The following is a 16524-nucleotide window of genomic DNA, read 5'->3' on the forward strand; positions in this document are numbered from 1 at the left end:
AATTAGGGCAGCTAGAATGCTCAAGCTCAGAATAAGAGCATCGCGCTGGAGCGTCGCCGACATCGCAATCCTTCTGTAAATCAAAACTTCTCACAGAGGAAGAGAGAAAATCCAAATGGAGGTTGGTATCTCTACATTTGACATGAAAGTATTTTTTCTTTGGACAATGATGGAGAGGATCTAGAGCTCTCTAGTGATTAATCCATTTCTCTAACACTCACTCATAGTGAATTGCTACAGGACATCCTGTCGCTGAAGAAAAAGCTTTAGATACGTGCTGCCGATGATAATCTTTCTCAGTCTCTCAGGAGTTTCCAATAGCTTAGCTCGAAGTATCCTTCAATCCAGAGTGTTAGAACTTATGAATCATAGGTACGACTGTGAAGCAAACGACATTCAGCCTGCCGATCTTAATGAAGCTGAAGGTACCAAGTTTCACCTTTCAAGTTCTCTTCATAAAACCAGCTTTCGTATTTGCAGGACGCAGTAGTCGAGCTGGTCGGCCAGCAACTCTGACACTGTATGCCGGCCGAGGAAGACTGCGGTCTATCGCCAACGTCATGAAAGCTTCTGGCTGTGATGGATGCTTTCCTTGCCCAAGGTTCGCAAAAGGAACCAGAAGCGTATCAGGCGAGAGCTAGCGCGTGAATGACTTGCAGGTTTTTCCAGTCTCTAAGCTTCTGCAGAAACGTTCCAGGAGAAAGTTATAAGGGAGAACATTGACAAGTCACCTGGTTGTGAGTACCACTGACGCAATGTAGCCTGCACACCAAACATTCTAAGTTAGTCTTTCATTGCAGCGTGTTAGCAAACGTACCGGACAAATTGGACTGGCCTCGAGGCCTTGCTCAAGCTCCTCAAAAGAGATGAGCATTTTCACAGGTCTTAAATGTGACAAGGTGCTCACAGCTCTTCCATCCGAGTATCCAATAAGCTCGCGCTCCAACAAGTGCTCAAAGGCCTACTCCATGTAAAACATTTGGTTAGGAGCGACTGAAAGTTTTCAGGAAATTGAAAACCTTGTAAGCAGCCTTTTTCGAATAGGAATCGGAACTCTTATAACCATCTTGATACTCTGCAAGAACAATTTGAGCGAGAATATGGTTTAAGTCAGTGGCTTTTACCTTTGAAAACAGAGTTGAAGGTATAGGTGTCACGCTCTTTGTTCTCCAGACGCTTCATTGATGTAAGCAGAAAAAGCTCGAGCACAGACAAATCTATATGAGTAAACCATTAGATGAAATAAACGAGAGCCATTTCAGCAGCTACCAGCAAGTGCGCAAATTGTCGGTGGATGTTTTGGTGTTGTAGACTTGGTGTTTTTTAAGTAGTCCAACAGGTTCCGAAAGCTACATAGAAGTTGAAGATCAATGAACTGTAATGAATAGCTTACTCACACTGAGTCAATAATATTTCTTGGACTAGAATCAAGTGCTGCCAGCTTATTCACGAGCTCTTTCGTGGTCTCCATTTGTAGCCAGGCCTAAGAAACAATGAGGACTTCTAATTTTCACAAGAAAGAGAGGCTACTACCGAGATTTTTGCGTTGAAAGCGTTGGCATGCTGAGCCAGGTTTGCAGATGAATCGACTGGAATAACTAGTACCGCTTCCAGAAACCTGACGACAGAGCGGAAATATGCACTAAAATTTGATGAAAATGAAAGCTTACCTGGTGATCTCTTCACTAGGAGGAGGAAGAAAAAGGATCTTGCGTTGTGAAAAACGAGATCTTACTCGTTTTTCTAAGAGTTGGTCGGCATCCTAGAGAGGAACAATAAGAGAAAAAGAGTTTCTAAGATATATATATACCAGTCTGCAGCTGATACCAATTACAGCTGCTTGGGAAGAGGGCGATTGCAACAGATCCAACAAGTTGTACAGAAGGGACTGCTTTGGTTTCTGCAAACAAGAGACAAGGTAGATGCAAGAACCAGTTTCAGCACAAAAAACCTGCGCAAAAAGATCGAATTCGTCCAGAACAAGAACAAGGGCCTTGTGTGAGAGAGAAAACTGCCTGGGAGGACACTTAAGCACATAAAAATGGAACCTTGGTCACGTAAAAGAGGCACGTACTCCAGAATGACAGTCAGGAAGCGCAAGTTCTCCTCAAAGGATGCCTGCGGGGAGAAAGAGCGTGAATAAAGGAAAATAATTCCAAAGAACTCACAGCTTTGGAAAACTCGAGCTCGTGTTCCACGCATAGTTGCTTTGCAATCTCCTGGCATCAACATCACTCAAAACGTTATTCGTGAAAAGCGAGCGACTTCATACACACCTTTAAGGCACTTCGATCATCGGCATGTAAAAGACCATTCAGCCTAACCTGAGAACGAAAACAACAGAACAAAAGTTTTAGAGGTGAGATAACAAACAAAAGATCTTCCCTACGATCGAAATTCGATCCGGAAAAGTCTCCTGGATTTCTCTCAAAACGTGCTCGAGCACCTACATTGGGTGCTAATGTTAAAACCAGAAAGAAACCAATGTAGCTAGAACGGGTACCATGGATTTACCACAGCCTCGGGGCCCAAGAAGCAACGCTGAATTGTTGCACGCTTGACAAATCGTGTGCCTGAAAAGATCATACAGTTTCCTGGAGAGGAAAAAAGTTGCGCCGAGCGACCAAAACTCGAAAATTCGCCCCACCTTCGATTCTCCTCGGCGCTTGCGAACACCGGAGACGCTCGCGGATCGTAGAGCCGGCAACGGAGAATCTGCATTGCCGCGTCCATCGTAAACCCAAGAACCCTAAAAATGAAAATGCTCTTAGCTACGTGGCAGGGGAATCTGTCCACCTCTGTTGCCACGTCGACTGACACGTCACAACACTTGGTATAGAGAAGGGGGAAAGTTTAGGGCAGCTAGAAAGGAATCCATGGGCGTTGGGGGAGGATTTTGGGAGCTCGTCAAGCCGCTGCGCCATAGCTCCGACGATCTGTCAACGCTTCAGGATAAGCGCCTCGCGATCGATCTGTCGCATTGGATCGTCCAGCAGGAGGCCGTGCTCAAAGACAGGGCGCGCAAGCCTCACTTGCGTCTTTTGTTCTTCCGCGTCGTCACGCTTGTTGCCAAGGCAAGATTGCCGGTTTTTCTGCTCGATTTCTCAAGAAATTTTCACTCCAGGTCGGTGCATTGCCTGTTTTCGTGGTGGATGGAGACGCGCCATTGCTGAAGCTGCCTGCGAGGATCGAGCGCTTCAGTCGCTTGTCCGGAATTCCTGCCGCTCAGCTGAATGGAGGTGATAATCATCGGAATCGGGCTTTCCTCGAGAATGTAGAAGAGTGTGTGGTAAGTTTTCTTACGTCCATGAAGATTTCCTTCACGAAAGTTTCTCTCTATAGGAACTTCTGGGCTTGCTCAACGTACCGGTGTTACGTGCAACGAGCGAGGCGGAAGCCTTGTGTGCGGAGCTGGAGCGAAATGGCGTTGTAGACGCTTGTGTGACACCCGACAGTGATGCATTTCTTCACGGTGCGAGCTGTGTGATTCAAACCTTGCAAGCGGACATCAAAGTAAGGTGGGGATTCTTCTCTAAAGCTGCTGTAATTGTGGGAAGTCTGACAGAAACCTCTTGTGGAGTCGTATCTTGCTTCAGACATCAGACTTGCGTTGCAACTCGAACGAGAACATCTTATTGCGTTAGCTCTCCTCGTAGGTTGCGACTACAATTTGCGTGGAATACCTGGTGTTGGCTACAGCAATGCAATGCGCCTAGTTCAGCATTTTTCTAAAGACGAGATCCTTGACAAGTAAGCCGGTTTTTATCTTTTATTTTTGTTGTCTTATTGCTATCGATCTTAATTTCCTTGCTAATGGATCAGTCTTCGAAAATGGGGAAGGCGTGAGTATCCATCACCAGAAGTTATAGGAAAATTAAGTGATTCGGCAAATGGATTCGACAGCAAAGAAGGAGATGATGCTGCATTGCAGCTTGGACGAAGAAAAGATTCTCATTGTTCTATGTGTGGGCATCCCGGGAACAAGAAACTTCATACCAAGCTAGGCTGTGAAGATTGCGGGTCATTGAACACTGCCGGATGCTCTCAAAAAACGAAGAACTTCAAGTGTGGCTGCGGGAGTTGCGCACAGGTATTATATGTAAGATACTTTTTGCGCCAGGTTTCTAACACTGTTGTTTGCAGGATCGAAGAAGAAAGAAGCATGAGAAAGATGTGACATGGTGGTCAAATCTCCGTGCAAAAATTTCTGCGATTGAAGACTTCCCAAACGAAGAAATTATTGAGATTTTTCTGAATACTGGGGCCACTAGTTATCTCAGAGGTTCGTATAAACGCTTCAAATACATACCTGTGAGCGTCAACTTTTATGTTTCAGAAGGGCAGTCCTTGGATCTTCGGTGGGAAGCTCCTAAAATGGAACCTCTAGAACTATTTCTCGGTTCGCATTTGCATTGGGATGTAAGTTATATTCGTAAGAAGACACTTCCACTACTGTCACACTATTCTCTAAAGGCCATCGCGGAAGGTTCTTCCATGGCCCTTCTCAACGGTCGATATATTCCTACCTCTATACTGAAACTCAAAACGAACGTGGGAAAGCCACTGTACGTAGTGAAGTGGAATGCGGTGGACAGCTTTGGCGGGCCCGGGGGAGAAACGAATGAGGATTCCATTACAACTGACGAACAGATTTCGTTAATCAAAAGAGCTTGTCCGGCTCTTGTTTCGAAGTTTGAAGATCAGCAGGTAAACTGTTTCTTACTCAGTTATACAATCTTTTCTTTCTTTCGTTCTTTCTTTTTTGTTTTCTTATGTTGTTTTAGAAGTTCAAGAGACCGACTAGACGGGAAAAGAAAGAACCCGATCCAGATCAAAGGAATATCATGTCCTTCTTCAAAGTAAAGTCCAAACAAGTTTCTTGCGAAGGAAGTGGCGTAGAGCTGTTGGCACCCACGGCTTTTCGTAAGGAATCTAACTCCTTGTCAAGCAAGCAAATTATAGACCTGGACTCGTCGGATGAAGATGATGTTCGGGTATCTGTCAAGAGGCGGCTATTTTGATGAGATCGGGTATGTGAACGTCGTTTTCTACGTCTTCTTTGTTTCTGTTTTTCCTTTTTTTCCTTTTTTTCCTTTTAACAACTTCTTGTTCTGGTGGTCAGGCATCTAATTAAATAGTTGCCAGCACCGGAAGTACAAAATTATTAGAACGAGGCGTTTTACGGGTTCACAAAAGCGCACTGTTTTCTAATTTGGCTCGGAGGTTCTCCTGGACGTCCCGTGAGTACGCCAATCTTGCCCATCTTGGTCATAGAGAATCCAAACTGGGACTTGAAAATGATAGGAGCGCTAGCACCCGTTTGAACAAGGCTTCGAGCACCAGCGTCAGTAAGCAACGCCGCGTCCGATTTGAAGAGGCCCTGTTTTGCGAGTACCGCCTGGAAGTAGTGACTGTCGAAGTTGAGGCTGCTATTGGGATCCATTTCTACGGTGGTTACTGTATCTCTTGGCGGGCAGAAGCCTCTCAGCTTGTTGGCATAAGCTGCGTCCAGTGTGGGATCGATAGCATTGTTACCAGCGGCATCGTAAATGCGGCTGGAGAAAGCACCACAGTGACCTCTTCCAATGGTATGTGCAGCTGTGGCAATATTATCAGCGAAGACTGCTACTGAGTTATGTGATACGTACCTGACAGGGCAACAAGATCAACCTTGTCGAGGTTCTTTTTCTGGAACATGCTGAGAAGCTGAGTGAAGTTTGCAGAAGGTGGTGGCAAATCCGTCGTCTCGCTGGCATGACTTTGGACTCCGTCGCGGCGACCAGTTGGAACTGGCCACCAAGGTCCACCAATCTGAATCGAAACCGTTAGAACTTTGAGCGACTGATCCTGGTCATTTTGCTTACAGCTACAACACTGTCGCGTGCCGCCAGAGCAAGAATATCAGCACAAGAGACTACATTGGGACAAACTTTCTCCACCGCGGCTTTTGCTGCGTCGATCACCTCGAAACCTCTCAAGCTGAGATTTGGAATGGCATTTCTCTCGGCGTCATTGTTTGGAGACTTGAGCAGCACCGAAGCTTCAGTACCCTGGCAACAGGACAACATTTTTCAGCTATCCATACAAAACTACTTGGAAAGATGACTACACACCCTGACGAAAGCATCATGAAAATGCATCCGGAGGAGGCCCGCTGCTAAAGTACGGTCGGCAGCAACAGAACCATTTACAATTTGTTGGATAATAACTTCTGGATTTTGTTTGCAGATTCCGGGACGATTGTAGTAACCCAACATCAACGGAGAAAATATGTTTTGCGCTGGGAACGACGGAAAGCCACCAAATTTATCTCTTGGGAAGAACGAAGGAAAATTCATACCATTGCTCGCAGCAATCAGGCAGCATGATATTACGACCAGAACGACGGACTTCGCTGCAGCCATTACCTCCTGTCTCACGAGAAGCAGAAACAGGAAACGAGGAGGTAAGGATCAATCAGCTTGATTCATTTGCAGATGTTTTCTTCTCTTGCAGTGTGAGCCTTTTATAGCTGCAAGTTTCCTCGGCTAACGTTCGCACAATCATATTCATATGGAAGTGGACACGAAATTTGAGCCTTTAACAAGAGTTCGATCGTGGATGGCGTGCGACTCCCACGTTTCCTTGTTTGAATTCGAATTTTTAAATTGTGGCGCGAATTATTGTGAGGCGAACATCGAGTCATACAGGTATGCTGCCTACTTTTTCCACGATTAATGTTTCTTTTTGTTTTTCCGAGAGATCAGCAGCAGATTCAATGAAAACTTGCTTCATTTCCTATGATACTGCAGCTGAAACTAATGTACTCTACGCGGCTCAAGTTAAACGGAAGCTAAATGATTTATTGACGCTCTATTATTGTACACGCGATTTCAGTAAGCTCATAGTGGTCAAAATTTTCTAATAGATTAGTCCCCTGCTAGATCTTATAGTTTTGTTTGCTGTTTCCAGCGAAGCGAAGAACGCACGCCCATGTCGATCGGGTTTACCACGTCTCGCAAAGTAAAGGTACAGACGTGACTGTTGCGGTTACTAAGCAGAGTCTGCAAACACGCAGCGTCACGATGTCTGGGAGATGAGAAAGGTCTTTTTAGCTTTATATTTTTCTCGCTGATGCCCTTGTGAAGGTTTCAGAGAACGGGACTTCACCACCAAATAGGAATCCGCAGCGTTTTAGAGGAATGCGAACCTAAAGTCCGATTCAATGTTTAGTTGGGAAGGTACGACATACTTTGGATACCTCTTTACGAGCCGGGTGCTAAACAGGCAAACAGAAGCTGGTTGTTGACGGAACAAGTCTTCAAGGCTGACGGTACACCAGACGTTCTTCTACTTACACGAATGTCTGACGAGATGTTTACTGTAAACGCTGCAGAATAGCTGTGGAAAAAGCACAAAGGTGATTTTGTTCACGTTCTGTCATTATTTGACAGGAAAGGTTCATTTCGAGGCAGCAGTCAACCGTGGTTGACATGCCAGTGCAGTCCAACATTAGGACTGTGCTCATTCATTGCGAGAGATCAAGGAAAAGGCAAGTATGTGCTGTTTAGATCCGGTTTACTTTTCTAATCGCAATTTCATTGGAAGACTAGCTCGAGCGCGTTGAGAGGCTCGAAAGCAAGCCCGAAGCCAACTTGCTCGACAGTGATGGCGAGAAACGAGAACTAAGAAACTTCGAGCTTACAGGGAGTACGAAGCATTACTTCTTTACTGGCGAAGGTCTATTCTGAAAAGCTTGTACGCTAAAAGTCGTCAGGAATCGTTTGCTGCTTTTGGAGGCGAATAGAAAAATGTGACGCGCTATGGGCGGCAGCACGAGAAGAATCGGCTTCGGTGGGTTATTGAGCTTTCCAGCTGTCTGATTAAAATGTGTTTTCAACGTTGGTAACATGGCTTGCTCGCAGGCTATCACGTACAAGCAAGCAGCGTCACGGGAAGCAATATAAACAAGTCTTCGTCAAGAACGAGCGACGGATTGTGAAAGGCAAGAGATGGAAACTTGGGGGGCTTTAATCGCGAGGAAATCTCCCGTTTGCTGGTAATTACCAGCATTCGTATCTGGAAAGATCCGGGTCAGCGACGAGAAACAGAAAGCGTTACGCAAGCTTTGTCCGCGCAGTGCATGCACTGAAGTAACGGGGGGGTGGATCAAAGTTGGTTGAGCTGGAACTTGAATGCTCCAGTCACTCTTGGTGGGCGTTTGATGAAAAGGAAGGCGAGGATCTATCATCGACGAAGAAGATGAGCGATGGTCGTCGCCAGGGATCAGGCTATGGTAGTACAGCGCAGGACGATGGCAATGCTGTTAACTCGACTCGTTCTCGCCACTTTGTTCGCCGTTTGGGTGGTATGGAACTTCGTACCTCTGGAGCAGCTCCAATCCTTCACTGCTCCACCAGCGGCAGAGATCAGATTTAGCCACAGCGTAGAGCAGCACTACAAGTTCTCGGGCCACAACGATGGTGGTTCTTTGTCCGAGGAGATGGAACTGGGCTGGAAGAAGAAGGAGATCATCGACAGCTTGAGGAGTGGAAGTGATACATCGTCACGGGTGGTTTCATCGGGTTCCCCCTGTTCCGGCCGAGCTATCTACATTTACAAGCTCCCGGAGAGATTCAATCGGGCTATACTCGAGCAATGCGGGACATTTCTCCCGTGGTTCAGCATGTGTGACTACTTCACAAACTCGGGTATGGGAGTCCCAGTGCAGAGCTCCAGTTCTTCGGTTCTAGCACCAGCAGGGAAGTGGTTCCAGACCAACCAGTACGCTCTCGACGTTCTCTTCCACCAGAGGCTACTCCACTATCCATGCCTCACGGACTCTCCAGAGGAAGCGTCGCTCTTCTACGTTCCATACTACGCCGGCCTCGACGTTCTCAGGTACCACTACACCAACGAGACGCTGGAGCAGAAGAACGAGCTCGGGCTGGAAGTGATGGATCTCCTCAAGCGGCAGCAGTGGTGGTGGCGGAGGAATGGCAGGGACCATCTCTTGGTGATGGGAAAGATCACCTGGGACTTTCGCAGGAACAACGAGACAATGTGGGGGAACACGCTGCTCAAGATGGCCGAGTTCGAGAACATGACCAAGCTTCTCCTGGAGCGAGATCCCTTCGAGCCAAACGAGATCGCAGTGCCACACCCGACTTACTTCCACCCGAGCTCCGACTCCGACATAAGCACCTGGATCTCACGCATCGCTTCCTCCAGCAGGGACAATCTCGTCAGCTTCGCCGGGATGCCGAGGGACCCCGAGCACCTCCGGACTCACCTCATCAACCAGTGCAAGGATCGCCCAGATCGCTGCAAGCTGCTGGCCTGCTCGGGGAATCTGTGCGACAGTCCGGAACCGACCATGGAGCTGTTCTTGAGCTCCCAGTTTTGCATGCAGCCGCCGGGGGACAGTGCCACCCGACGCTCGGTCTTCGATTCTCTCATCGCCGGGTGTATCCCAGTGTTGTTCGACGCCGACACCGCTTACTTCCAGTATGCGTGGCACCTTCCCGAGGACTCGTCCTCGTACTCGGTGTTCGTGTCGGCCAGCGATGTCAAGAGGCGGAGAGTGGACGTGGTGGACGTGGTGGAGCACATCTCTCCCAGGCAGAGGCTGCTCATGAGGAGGAAGATTATCGAGGAGATTGTTCCTGGGTTGCTCTACGCGCAGCCGGGGACGAGGCTGCTCAAGTACCGGGATGCGTTTGACACCACCATCGCCAGGTTGTTGCAAAGAGGTAAATAACTACATGCATGTAAATTGGATCGGTCATAAGAAATCTAGAGCTGGATTAGATTTAGAGTTGGATTTCCTCTAAATCTATAACCACAATTTTTCTTTAAAAAACCAGATTAAGGAGTATTCTATGATACCAGGATATTCTTGGTATACCGGATATTCTAAAAATATCTCCTCTTTACTCTAACGGTTGCGATTTCCGCAGTTAAACTTTCTCTAATTCTTTTGTAATCAGTGTTTGTCCTTGCTTCTTACCAACTAGCTAAACATCAAACAAAGCCTGTGCTCATAGAAAAAAGAGAGTTACTTATCAGTCTATCCCTCCTGGGGACAAGATAAATTGACCAGCACAAAAACAAATCCCTTAGTCATTTTGGCAACTTGTAGATTTTGGGGGAGGTATACCTCTGTACCTGGGGTGGGTGGCCTAGTAAAAATTGCGTTATATTGCAATATATATATCATTGTTTGAATTGTTTAAACCTCATCTTTCATATATAAATTTTTAATCTATGTCAATTTATTTGCCACATCACTATCTTCTTTTTTTGGCAAGAATGGCAAGAATGAGTGGTGAGATGATTTAAACCAGGCATCCTAGATGGAGCTTGATGTTCAATGGCTACATGCAATGGGGTCTAATCTAGAGTCTAGCCAATCTTTACCTCAGAATAAGCAAGAATCGTGCCATATGCATTGCAATATAGCACTCAAACTCCTCACCAAAAGTTTTGATCCAAGGGACTAGAATCTCATAGCATTCATAAGCGATTGGTAGAGATTGTGGCTGGCAACTTGGATGAGCTAGATTGTGTGATTCTGCTGTTGGGCAACACGTTCTAAGCATTTCCACCCAATTGTATCTGGCAATCTTAGACATGTATTTGTTATGGGCAATTTTAGTTGACATGGGTTGGATTCATATCTGGCATTTTGCCAAATTATATTACACACAATCACGTTTCAATTATTATGCATTATAATACTGTGTGCAATTGAAAACAAAAAAAATACACATGTGTAAATAAAAAATGCACTCATGTGCAATTATGCCATATGATTGGGCATCAATATTATAGCATTCATTTTAAAAATGCGTAGCCTTTAAATAATAAAATTGTTTCTTAAAAATGTAATCTGCATAAGAATTCTATTAAAGGTTAGCAAATTTTTCAAAAACACTTTTTGTTCTCCAAACGAGGGTTTTAAACGAATTATGTTCGAACTGAAGCTTCATGGCGGAGGGGAAACGGGTCAAGGTAAGCGAAGTTCTTGTGGGTTTGGGCTCCGAAGAATGGAGCGTGCCAAGCGGCACGACAGTGAAAGAGGTGATCCAGATGATTCTCTCGTCACGGGGTTGTAGCAGCTCCAAAATAGTCCTCGAGGCGCATGTCGATCAGGATGGGAGCGTCATCCCTCTCCCCGACACTTTGAAGCTAACGGAGATCGAGGGCTGGAGATACAAAGCCAGAGCGGAGGTGGTGCTCAAACCTCGTCGGTTTGCAACTGGCGTCGCGATACAAGACCCCACTGAATGCTTCTTTGTCGAGCCCGAAGGCGCTCAAGCTCTGGCCGAGGACCTCGTCGCTGGCCGCTACTGTGTTGTGTGTGACCGAAGGCAGAGCGGGAAGACCACCCTGCTCTACGCGGTTGCGAAGAGATTGGAACAGTCGGGCTTGGTTCCGGTTTACATCGGGGGCTTGAGCAGCGCGGCCAAGGGCTGGACTTCTTCAGATATGTGGAGAGACTTGTGCAGGAGGTTACACCTTGCGTGCCCGGCTTTGTTTGCGGAACAGAAGCACGAAGGGATGTGTGACGATATCGTCTTCATGAGCATGTTCCGCAAAACAGTGCGAGTCAGTTGCAAGGTGGTGGTCATTCTAGATGAAGCAGATACCCTGCTCAAGCTCGACCCGGGCTGCCTAGACGTCTTCTTCCATACAATCAAAGACATGAAGTCACAGAGGGCCTCCTACAACCTGTGGGCATTTGCTCTGGCTGGTGTCGAGACGATCAAAGACCTGCTCGAGGCACGGTATGACAGAGGAAGGCATGCAGCAAACGAAGGGTACCTTGAAAGCGCTGCGCCGAGCAGATTGTCTCCTTTTCCGCATGACTTGTCACAAGCTTTGCGTCCGTTCACCGTGGAAGAAGTGATCAGTCTCATGGAGCAGGCCAACGAGGAGCACGGAGGGAAGATTCTGCAGGTGGTGGAGGTGGCAACACACATCTGGCAACAGACTTCGGGGCACAAAGGATTGGTCGGGACTTGCCTGGCTTATATGATCCAAGAGGAAGCTTTTACGTTCAAGTCTTGGCTGGAACTGTCGGATTCATTCAAGCTCGGCCGCCACCTCTTCGGACAGGCAACGTATGCCCGAATCATGTCCTTCTTCAGGAAGACGTCCACCATTTCTCAAGCGCTGTACGATCTTCTGGTCGGCTTCCTCGAACAGGAGAAGCGCGAGCTACAGAGCGTGGTGCACCTCCGTGATTTGCTGGCTGAAGGCGTATTGACTGCCGTATCATCCGAAGACGATAAGTACCAAGTTAGCATATCGTCTCCGCTGCTTCGTACGGCCATACTTCGACGGTGTTCTATCTGCGGCCAGCAGGCCGACGATCCTCCAGCACCCCGCCATCTTGTGAACCGAACTTGGCTCGTCCAGCAGGCAATCAGGACGCTCGACTACGACTGCATTTGCAGGTGAGCTTTGCGGCTTTCATGTGTGCTCGTTCATCTTTTGATGTTTCCATGCAGGCCCGAGTGCTCCGAGTACTCCCATCAGTTCATTTTCATGTGCAGGGTTAAGGCAGTGCTGCAATCGGCCTACCCCTTTGTTGGTGCGGTTGTCCTCCCTGAGGTGAAGGAGGTTCCGGTCGAAGGTGTCCGACGCAGCCAGTTGCGCCTCCATACCTTAGTCCGCGACCATCAGCACTTTCCAAGGTTCGGGTTTGAATATGTTGTCGATGCAGACGTGAAGAGCTTGAGAGCTCACTACCAGAAGTCCGTAGACTACAGTAAGCAGCACTCTGCACAGGTCTACTTGATCAACTTTACTCTGCGCAAGGATCCTTTGGAGATTAAACCAGATGACGAGTCGATATACTTCTGGGGGGTGCGGTTTGATCCCGAGGACCAGACTGCAACCGTGACTAGTTTGGATGCGACTGGTGCACGGGAGGCAGCTGTTCTGAGCCTACGCAATTGGACTGGCAAGCTCAAGTTTGATGACTTGGTGGGATGAAATACCAAGTGCTTAAAGAATGGCATCCTGAAATCTTCATGATTAAAGCTTAAATGAACTGCTCTGGATTATACATTATTGTAAAATAATGTATCAAAGGGTTCAGTCCTTTTGCATGGCAATTCATTTAAATTTCAGCGCTTTTGGATGAAAAGCCTGATTGAGAGGAGGCACACATAAGCAAACAGCAAAGTCGGGAACAGAAGAGAGTACGCTACAATCATCAAGCTGCTCGGGGCAATCGTTAAGGAAAAAAAACACTTAAATTTATCATAATTTTAACATAGTTTGTAACTTAGCTTCTTGATACTGGAGCTTCCATAAATCTCCTGCGGCTTCTTGCTGGAGCTGCTGATCTCGACGACAATGGCTGGGACGAACAAACACTGTTTCGCTGCTGTGCCGGAGTCATCTTCACGGGCTCTACTCTATTGCTGACGGTAGTGCTGCCCGAGATCACGGAACTTTGCTCCACAGCTGCTAGAACAGGTGTAGATAGCACTGGCTGATAGTCTCCACCAAATGGATTAGTTCCACCACGTCCCAAGTTGCTCATTGTTCCATGGCTTTCACCGCTAGATCTTCCCGACGCTTTCGCTGCTGTGCTTGCCTTGGTGGTGGTGGTGACAGGAGCTCGGGCCTCGTTTTGCCGCTGCTTCCACACGTTCACTGCGTCGTTGATCTTCTTCTTTCCCAGGTTTTTCCCAGCAGCCAGACGCATGTCTTTCTCTCGTTCTTTTGCCTTCTTCATGGCAGCCTGTGCTGCAAGAGCAGCAGCAGCCACGGACTCCGCTAGACTCGGCTGCTTCTTTTCGTCACCAGCGTCTTCTTTGTCCTCGTCTTTCAAAGTACTAGCGTTTTCTGGAGCAGTAGCAGTATCAGCACCAGCAGCAGTAGCTTGAGTGCTTTCGTTGGCGTCTTCGTCGACATACGGCTGGTACTCCTGGGTTTCTTGGTCGTAACTGTACCACGCACCATCCTTTCCACTGTAGTAGAGCCCTGTGTTTATTCATTTTGTAAGTTCTAAGAAAATTCAAAACACGTGAAGGCAATCACGAACCTCGAGTTGCATCGTAGTACATCCCTGATGCTGCATCGTGATAGTAACCTGACGCCTCGTCCCAAACGAAACCGGTCTCTGGTGCTGCAGCACTATCGCCAATTTGATCATCTTGCTGTTGCGGGTTATACTCTTTCGGAGCCCAAGCGTACTGTCATTTACATCCGCGTGAGAACACATAAAACATAACAATTGCTTACTTGTTGAGGGAATGCTGCGGCCTCAATTGCAGAGGCAGCTATGCCACTTGCCAGAGCAGAGTATCCATTTAAGCTTTTGGCATATGATACTCTTAGAATCTGGCTGTTTCTCTCCAAAACACATCCGTTTGTAGCGTTCATGGCCCTTGTAGAATCATCAATCTGAACACAGCATCCAGCTTATAAACAACACATAAACTTCAACATGAAAGAAATACTCACCGAGTGAAATGAAACAAAAGCGTATCCCCGAGAGAGCTGAGTATGCCTATCCCTGACTATCCGAACTTCCTGCTTGAAATAACAAGTAAATTTCTGCACTAACAAAAATGTAAATTCGATCATACTTTCAGTGACGCGTGCTTGGAAAACTCGTTGCTGAGTATTTCCTCGTCGATGCTATTGTCTAAGCCCCGGACAAGCAAGACTTGGCTCGGACCTGGAAAACTCCACGTTAGTTTATGCTACAGAGAGAAACCCAGAAACTAACCAGGATCTGAAAACTTCCTTCCGGCACTGATCGGAACCTCCGCTAGTGGTGCATCCTCCGCACGCTTTTCGTTGCACTGTTAACACATCCGAAAACAACGGGGTAAAGAATCAGAAACGTATCATCTCACCTGAAAGCATAATACACGGCGTGCAAAATTGGCACATCCACATAAAGTACATATCCAGTCATTAACTTCTCGGCCCGGTTGTCTTGCGCCAGGAAGTCCCCCAGGTCCAGCTGTTGGCTTGCTACTGTCACGATTTGCGGTGAAAAAGCTGCCATAAACATTCATGTGCAAAGTCATACCTGTATTCAAAGCAGAGCTTGCGGCCATCCAAAACCATGCCTTCATCCCAAGCCTCAGCCATCATCGTCTGTGCAGCTTCCTGTAATAAACTTACGCGCTCTCAGCATCGGAGATGAACATTTCTAATAGTTCCAGACAAAGTTCTTACCACGGACGGAAAATCTACGAAGGCAAATCCGCGAGAAACGCCAGAAATTCGCTCTTTGATCACTCGAACGTGCTTCAAGGGGCCCCAGATGGCCTACATTCAACAGGGTAAGCATACAAAGAAATTAAGAAACGTAAAAGTCGTCATTCTTACGAAGGCCTCGTAAAGATCGTGCTCCCCGGTTTTTTGTGAAAGTCCCTTGACAACAATCGTAGCTGAAGGAGCCTGGCAACATTTACAAACAAGTTAAAAACAGGAAATCGTGTCGAGTTCACTCACCACTGCAGGAAAATCGTATCGGCCTCTGTCGTTGAGCTGTTTCTTTGAATCGTACTGCAAGTTCCCGTGTTCCTCGTACGCTGTATCTCGTCCGTAGCCGTTCCAGGAAGAATTTGAGTTGCTCTTGTCGTCATAGCCAGAAAAAACCACGCGATCACGTCCTCGACCACGAGCTGGGCTTCGGTCCCTGTTCCTGCTTCGGCTCCTACTCCTACTCCTGCTTCTACTTCTCTCTCGGTCTCGATGCCAGTCTCTACCTCGACGATACCTCTCGCGCTCAAACTGACCGCCACCCCTTGGATGCTCTTCAGTTCCATGCGTCGAGTACTTGTCCTCGTAAGACGACCACTTCGAAGAGCCTCGTCTTCCATAGTCTTGGGCAGAGGCCCAAGAGCCCCCATTCTCGTTTTGGTGGTAGAATGCCGCTCCTTCATAGCCGACATCATCATCCGGAGTATAACTCAATCTACGAACAAAACAAAGAGAAACACTTAAGAAACTGGAAGAAAAAAGAGGTAGAGAGCTCTCGATCGACTTACCGGTCACTTTGCTCGTAGCGAAGCCCATAGCCCTCCACAGCCTGTATAACGAAGAAGATTGAGTCAGGATCGCATTCGTTATGGAACTAGAGCATAAAGTCATGATTTTTAATGTCGCGAGGCGGCGGCTGCCGGGCTATCACTGAGAGAAGAAGAATTTAACGGTGTCATACGCTGCTAGAGTAACGCCCAGTGTCCATTCTCACTTGAGCTGCTGCATTGGCCAAATGATCCCCGGCAAGAAGAAGAAACAAGAAAGAATTTCGCAGCGCAGAGACTAGCGCGCAGCTAGAAATCTATCTGCAAACGAGGCGACACAGCGCAGTGAGGATCCAAGCTAGAGGAAGAAGCCGCATGAGCCCTAGCTACTGACCTCGATCCCACACGCCCTAAAATCTCTGAGGTCACAGGGTCGATTCCAGCCCCTTGCAAATATCGATAGATTCTGGGTTCGATTCTCAGGGCCCGCGCCTTTTAACCCCTTTTTGTGTTAAGAGCCCTATTTCGTTTTGTCTGG

General features: G+C 47.4%; 6 protein-coding genes across 23 annotated transcripts; 3 read left to right on the plus strand and 3 right to left on the minus strand.

Annotated features, from left to right (window-relative positions):
- Window positions 1–103: 103 nt before the first annotated feature.
- Window positions 104–2737, minus strand: LOC9631619 (origin of replication complex subunit 4). 10 transcript variants are annotated; one of them, XR_002992209.1, is made up of 16 exons: window positions 2648–2737; window positions 2515–2594; window positions 2277–2458; window positions 2169–2219; window positions 2075–2118; window positions 1952–2015; window positions 1811–1900; window positions 1671–1762; window positions 1534–1618; window positions 1398–1483; window positions 1270–1349; window positions 1125–1217; window positions 1020–1075; window positions 818–961; window positions 440–762; window positions 104–378 (listed from the first exon to the last, which is right to left on the minus strand). XR_002992209.1 is itself a non-coding variant. In XM_024673503.1 (16 exons), exons 1-16 carry the CDS (start codon window positions 2731–2733, stop codon window positions 673–675), a joined length of 1236 nt encoding a protein of 411 aa, XP_024529271.1. In that variant the 5' UTR covers window positions 2734–2737; the 3' UTR covers window positions 104–672. The 10 variants fall into 10 exon arrangements, 9 of the variants coding, with proteins under 9 accessions (XP_024529271.1, XP_024529269.1, XP_024529270.1 ...); XM_024673503.1 differs by having other exon boundaries at window positions 104–762; window positions 2277–2324; window positions 2390–2446; window positions 2504–2573; XM_024673501.1 differs by having other exon boundaries at window positions 104–680; window positions 732–762.
- On the plus strand, window positions 266–730 carry LOC112345870. The gene is made up of 2 exons (XM_024673505.1): window positions 266–425; window positions 481–730. Exons 1-2 carry the CDS (start codon window positions 284–286, stop codon window positions 639–641), a joined length of 303 nt encoding a protein of 100 aa, XP_024529273.1. The 5' UTR covers window positions 266–283; the 3' UTR covers window positions 642–730.
- Window positions 2738–2876: 139 nt separating the features above from the next.
- LOC9631620 (flap endonuclease GEN-like 1) lies at window positions 2877–5191 on the plus strand. 2 transcript variants are annotated; one of them, XM_024673263.1, is made up of 9 exons: window positions 2877–3074; window positions 3125–3289; window positions 3343–3513; window positions 3566–3750; window positions 3823–4090; window positions 4144–4282; window positions 4337–4707; window positions 4785–5030; window positions 5123–5191. In XM_024673263.1, the coding sequence occupies exons 1-8, from the start codon at window positions 2877–2879 to the stop codon at window positions 5019–5021; spliced, it is 1734 nt and encodes a 577-aa protein (XP_024529031.1). In that variant the 3' UTR covers window positions 5022–5030; window positions 5123–5191. The 2 variants fall into 2 exon arrangements, with proteins under 2 accessions (XP_024529031.1, XP_024529032.1); XM_024673264.1 differs by lacking the exons at window positions 4785–5030; window positions 5123–5191 and having other exon boundaries at window positions 4345–4458.
- LOC9631166 (peroxidase 2) lies at window positions 5055–6486 on the minus strand. Of its 2 annotated transcripts, XM_002968328.2 has the most exons (5): window positions 6341–6485; window positions 6114–6280; window positions 5865–6050; window positions 5649–5811; window positions 5055–5598 (listed from the first exon to the last, which is right to left on the minus strand). In XM_002968328.2, exons 1-5 carry the CDS (start codon window positions 6402–6404, stop codon window positions 5180–5182), a joined length of 999 nt encoding a protein of 332 aa, XP_002968374.1. In that variant the 5' UTR covers window positions 6405–6485; the 3' UTR covers window positions 5055–5179. The 2 variants fall into 2 exon arrangements, with proteins under 2 accessions (XP_002968374.1, XP_024529039.1); XM_024673271.1 differs by having other exon boundaries at window positions 6114–6486.
- Window positions 6487–6624: 138 nt separating this feature from the next.
- Window positions 6625–9841, plus strand: LOC9631621 (xyloglucan-specific galacturonosyltransferase 1). 5 transcript variants are annotated; one of them, XM_024673265.1, is made up of 5 exons: window positions 6625–6875; window positions 6952–7312; window positions 7376–7535; window positions 7593–7833; window positions 7905–9841. In XM_024673265.1, exon 5 carries the CDS (start codon window positions 8249–8251, stop codon window positions 9737–9739), a length of 1491 nt encoding a protein of 496 aa, XP_024529033.1. In that variant the 5' UTR covers window positions 6625–6875; window positions 6952–7312; window positions 7376–7535; window positions 7593–7833; window positions 7905–8248; the 3' UTR covers window positions 9740–9841. The 5 variants fall into 5 exon arrangements, with proteins under 5 accessions (XP_024529033.1, XP_024529034.1, XP_024529037.1 ...); XM_024673266.1 differs by having other exon boundaries at window positions 6952–7220; window positions 7267–7312; window positions 7376–7833; XM_024673269.1 differs by having other exon boundaries at window positions 6952–7220; window positions 7275–7312; window positions 7376–7833.
- Window positions 9842–13225: 3384 nt separating this feature from the next.
- On the minus strand, window positions 13226–16491 carry LOC9631169 (SUPPRESSOR OF ABI3-5). Of its 3 annotated transcripts, XM_024673434.1 has the most exons (14): window positions 16381–16491; window positions 16181–16307; window positions 16008–16048; window positions 15469–15934; window positions 15343–15414; window positions 15190–15282; window positions 15041–15120; window positions 14862–14985; window positions 14732–14807; window positions 14589–14680; window positions 14464–14532; window positions 14242–14403; window positions 14042–14192; window positions 13226–13980 (listed from the first exon to the last, which is right to left on the minus strand). In XM_024673434.1, exons 2-14 carry the CDS (start codon window positions 16205–16207, stop codon window positions 13277–13279), a joined length of 2157 nt encoding a protein of 718 aa, XP_024529202.1. In that variant the 5' UTR covers window positions 16208–16307; window positions 16381–16491; the 3' UTR covers window positions 13226–13276. The 3 variants fall into 3 exon arrangements, with proteins under 3 accessions (XP_024529202.1, XP_002968375.1, XP_024529201.1); XM_002968329.2 differs by having other exon boundaries at window positions 14862–14982; window positions 16181–16417; XM_024673433.1 differs by having other exon boundaries at window positions 16181–16417.
- Between the last annotated feature and the right edge of the window lie 33 nt (window positions 16492–16524).

The sequence above is a fragment of the Selaginella moellendorffii genome, unplaced genomic scaffold (assembly GCF_000143415.4).
Source record: "Selaginella moellendorffii unplaced genomic scaffold, v1.0 SELMOscaffold_10, whole genome shotgun sequence".
In the NCBI taxonomy this organism is placed as follows: domain Eukaryota; kingdom Viridiplantae; phylum Streptophyta; class Lycopodiopsida; order Selaginellales; family Selaginellaceae; genus Selaginella; species Selaginella moellendorffii.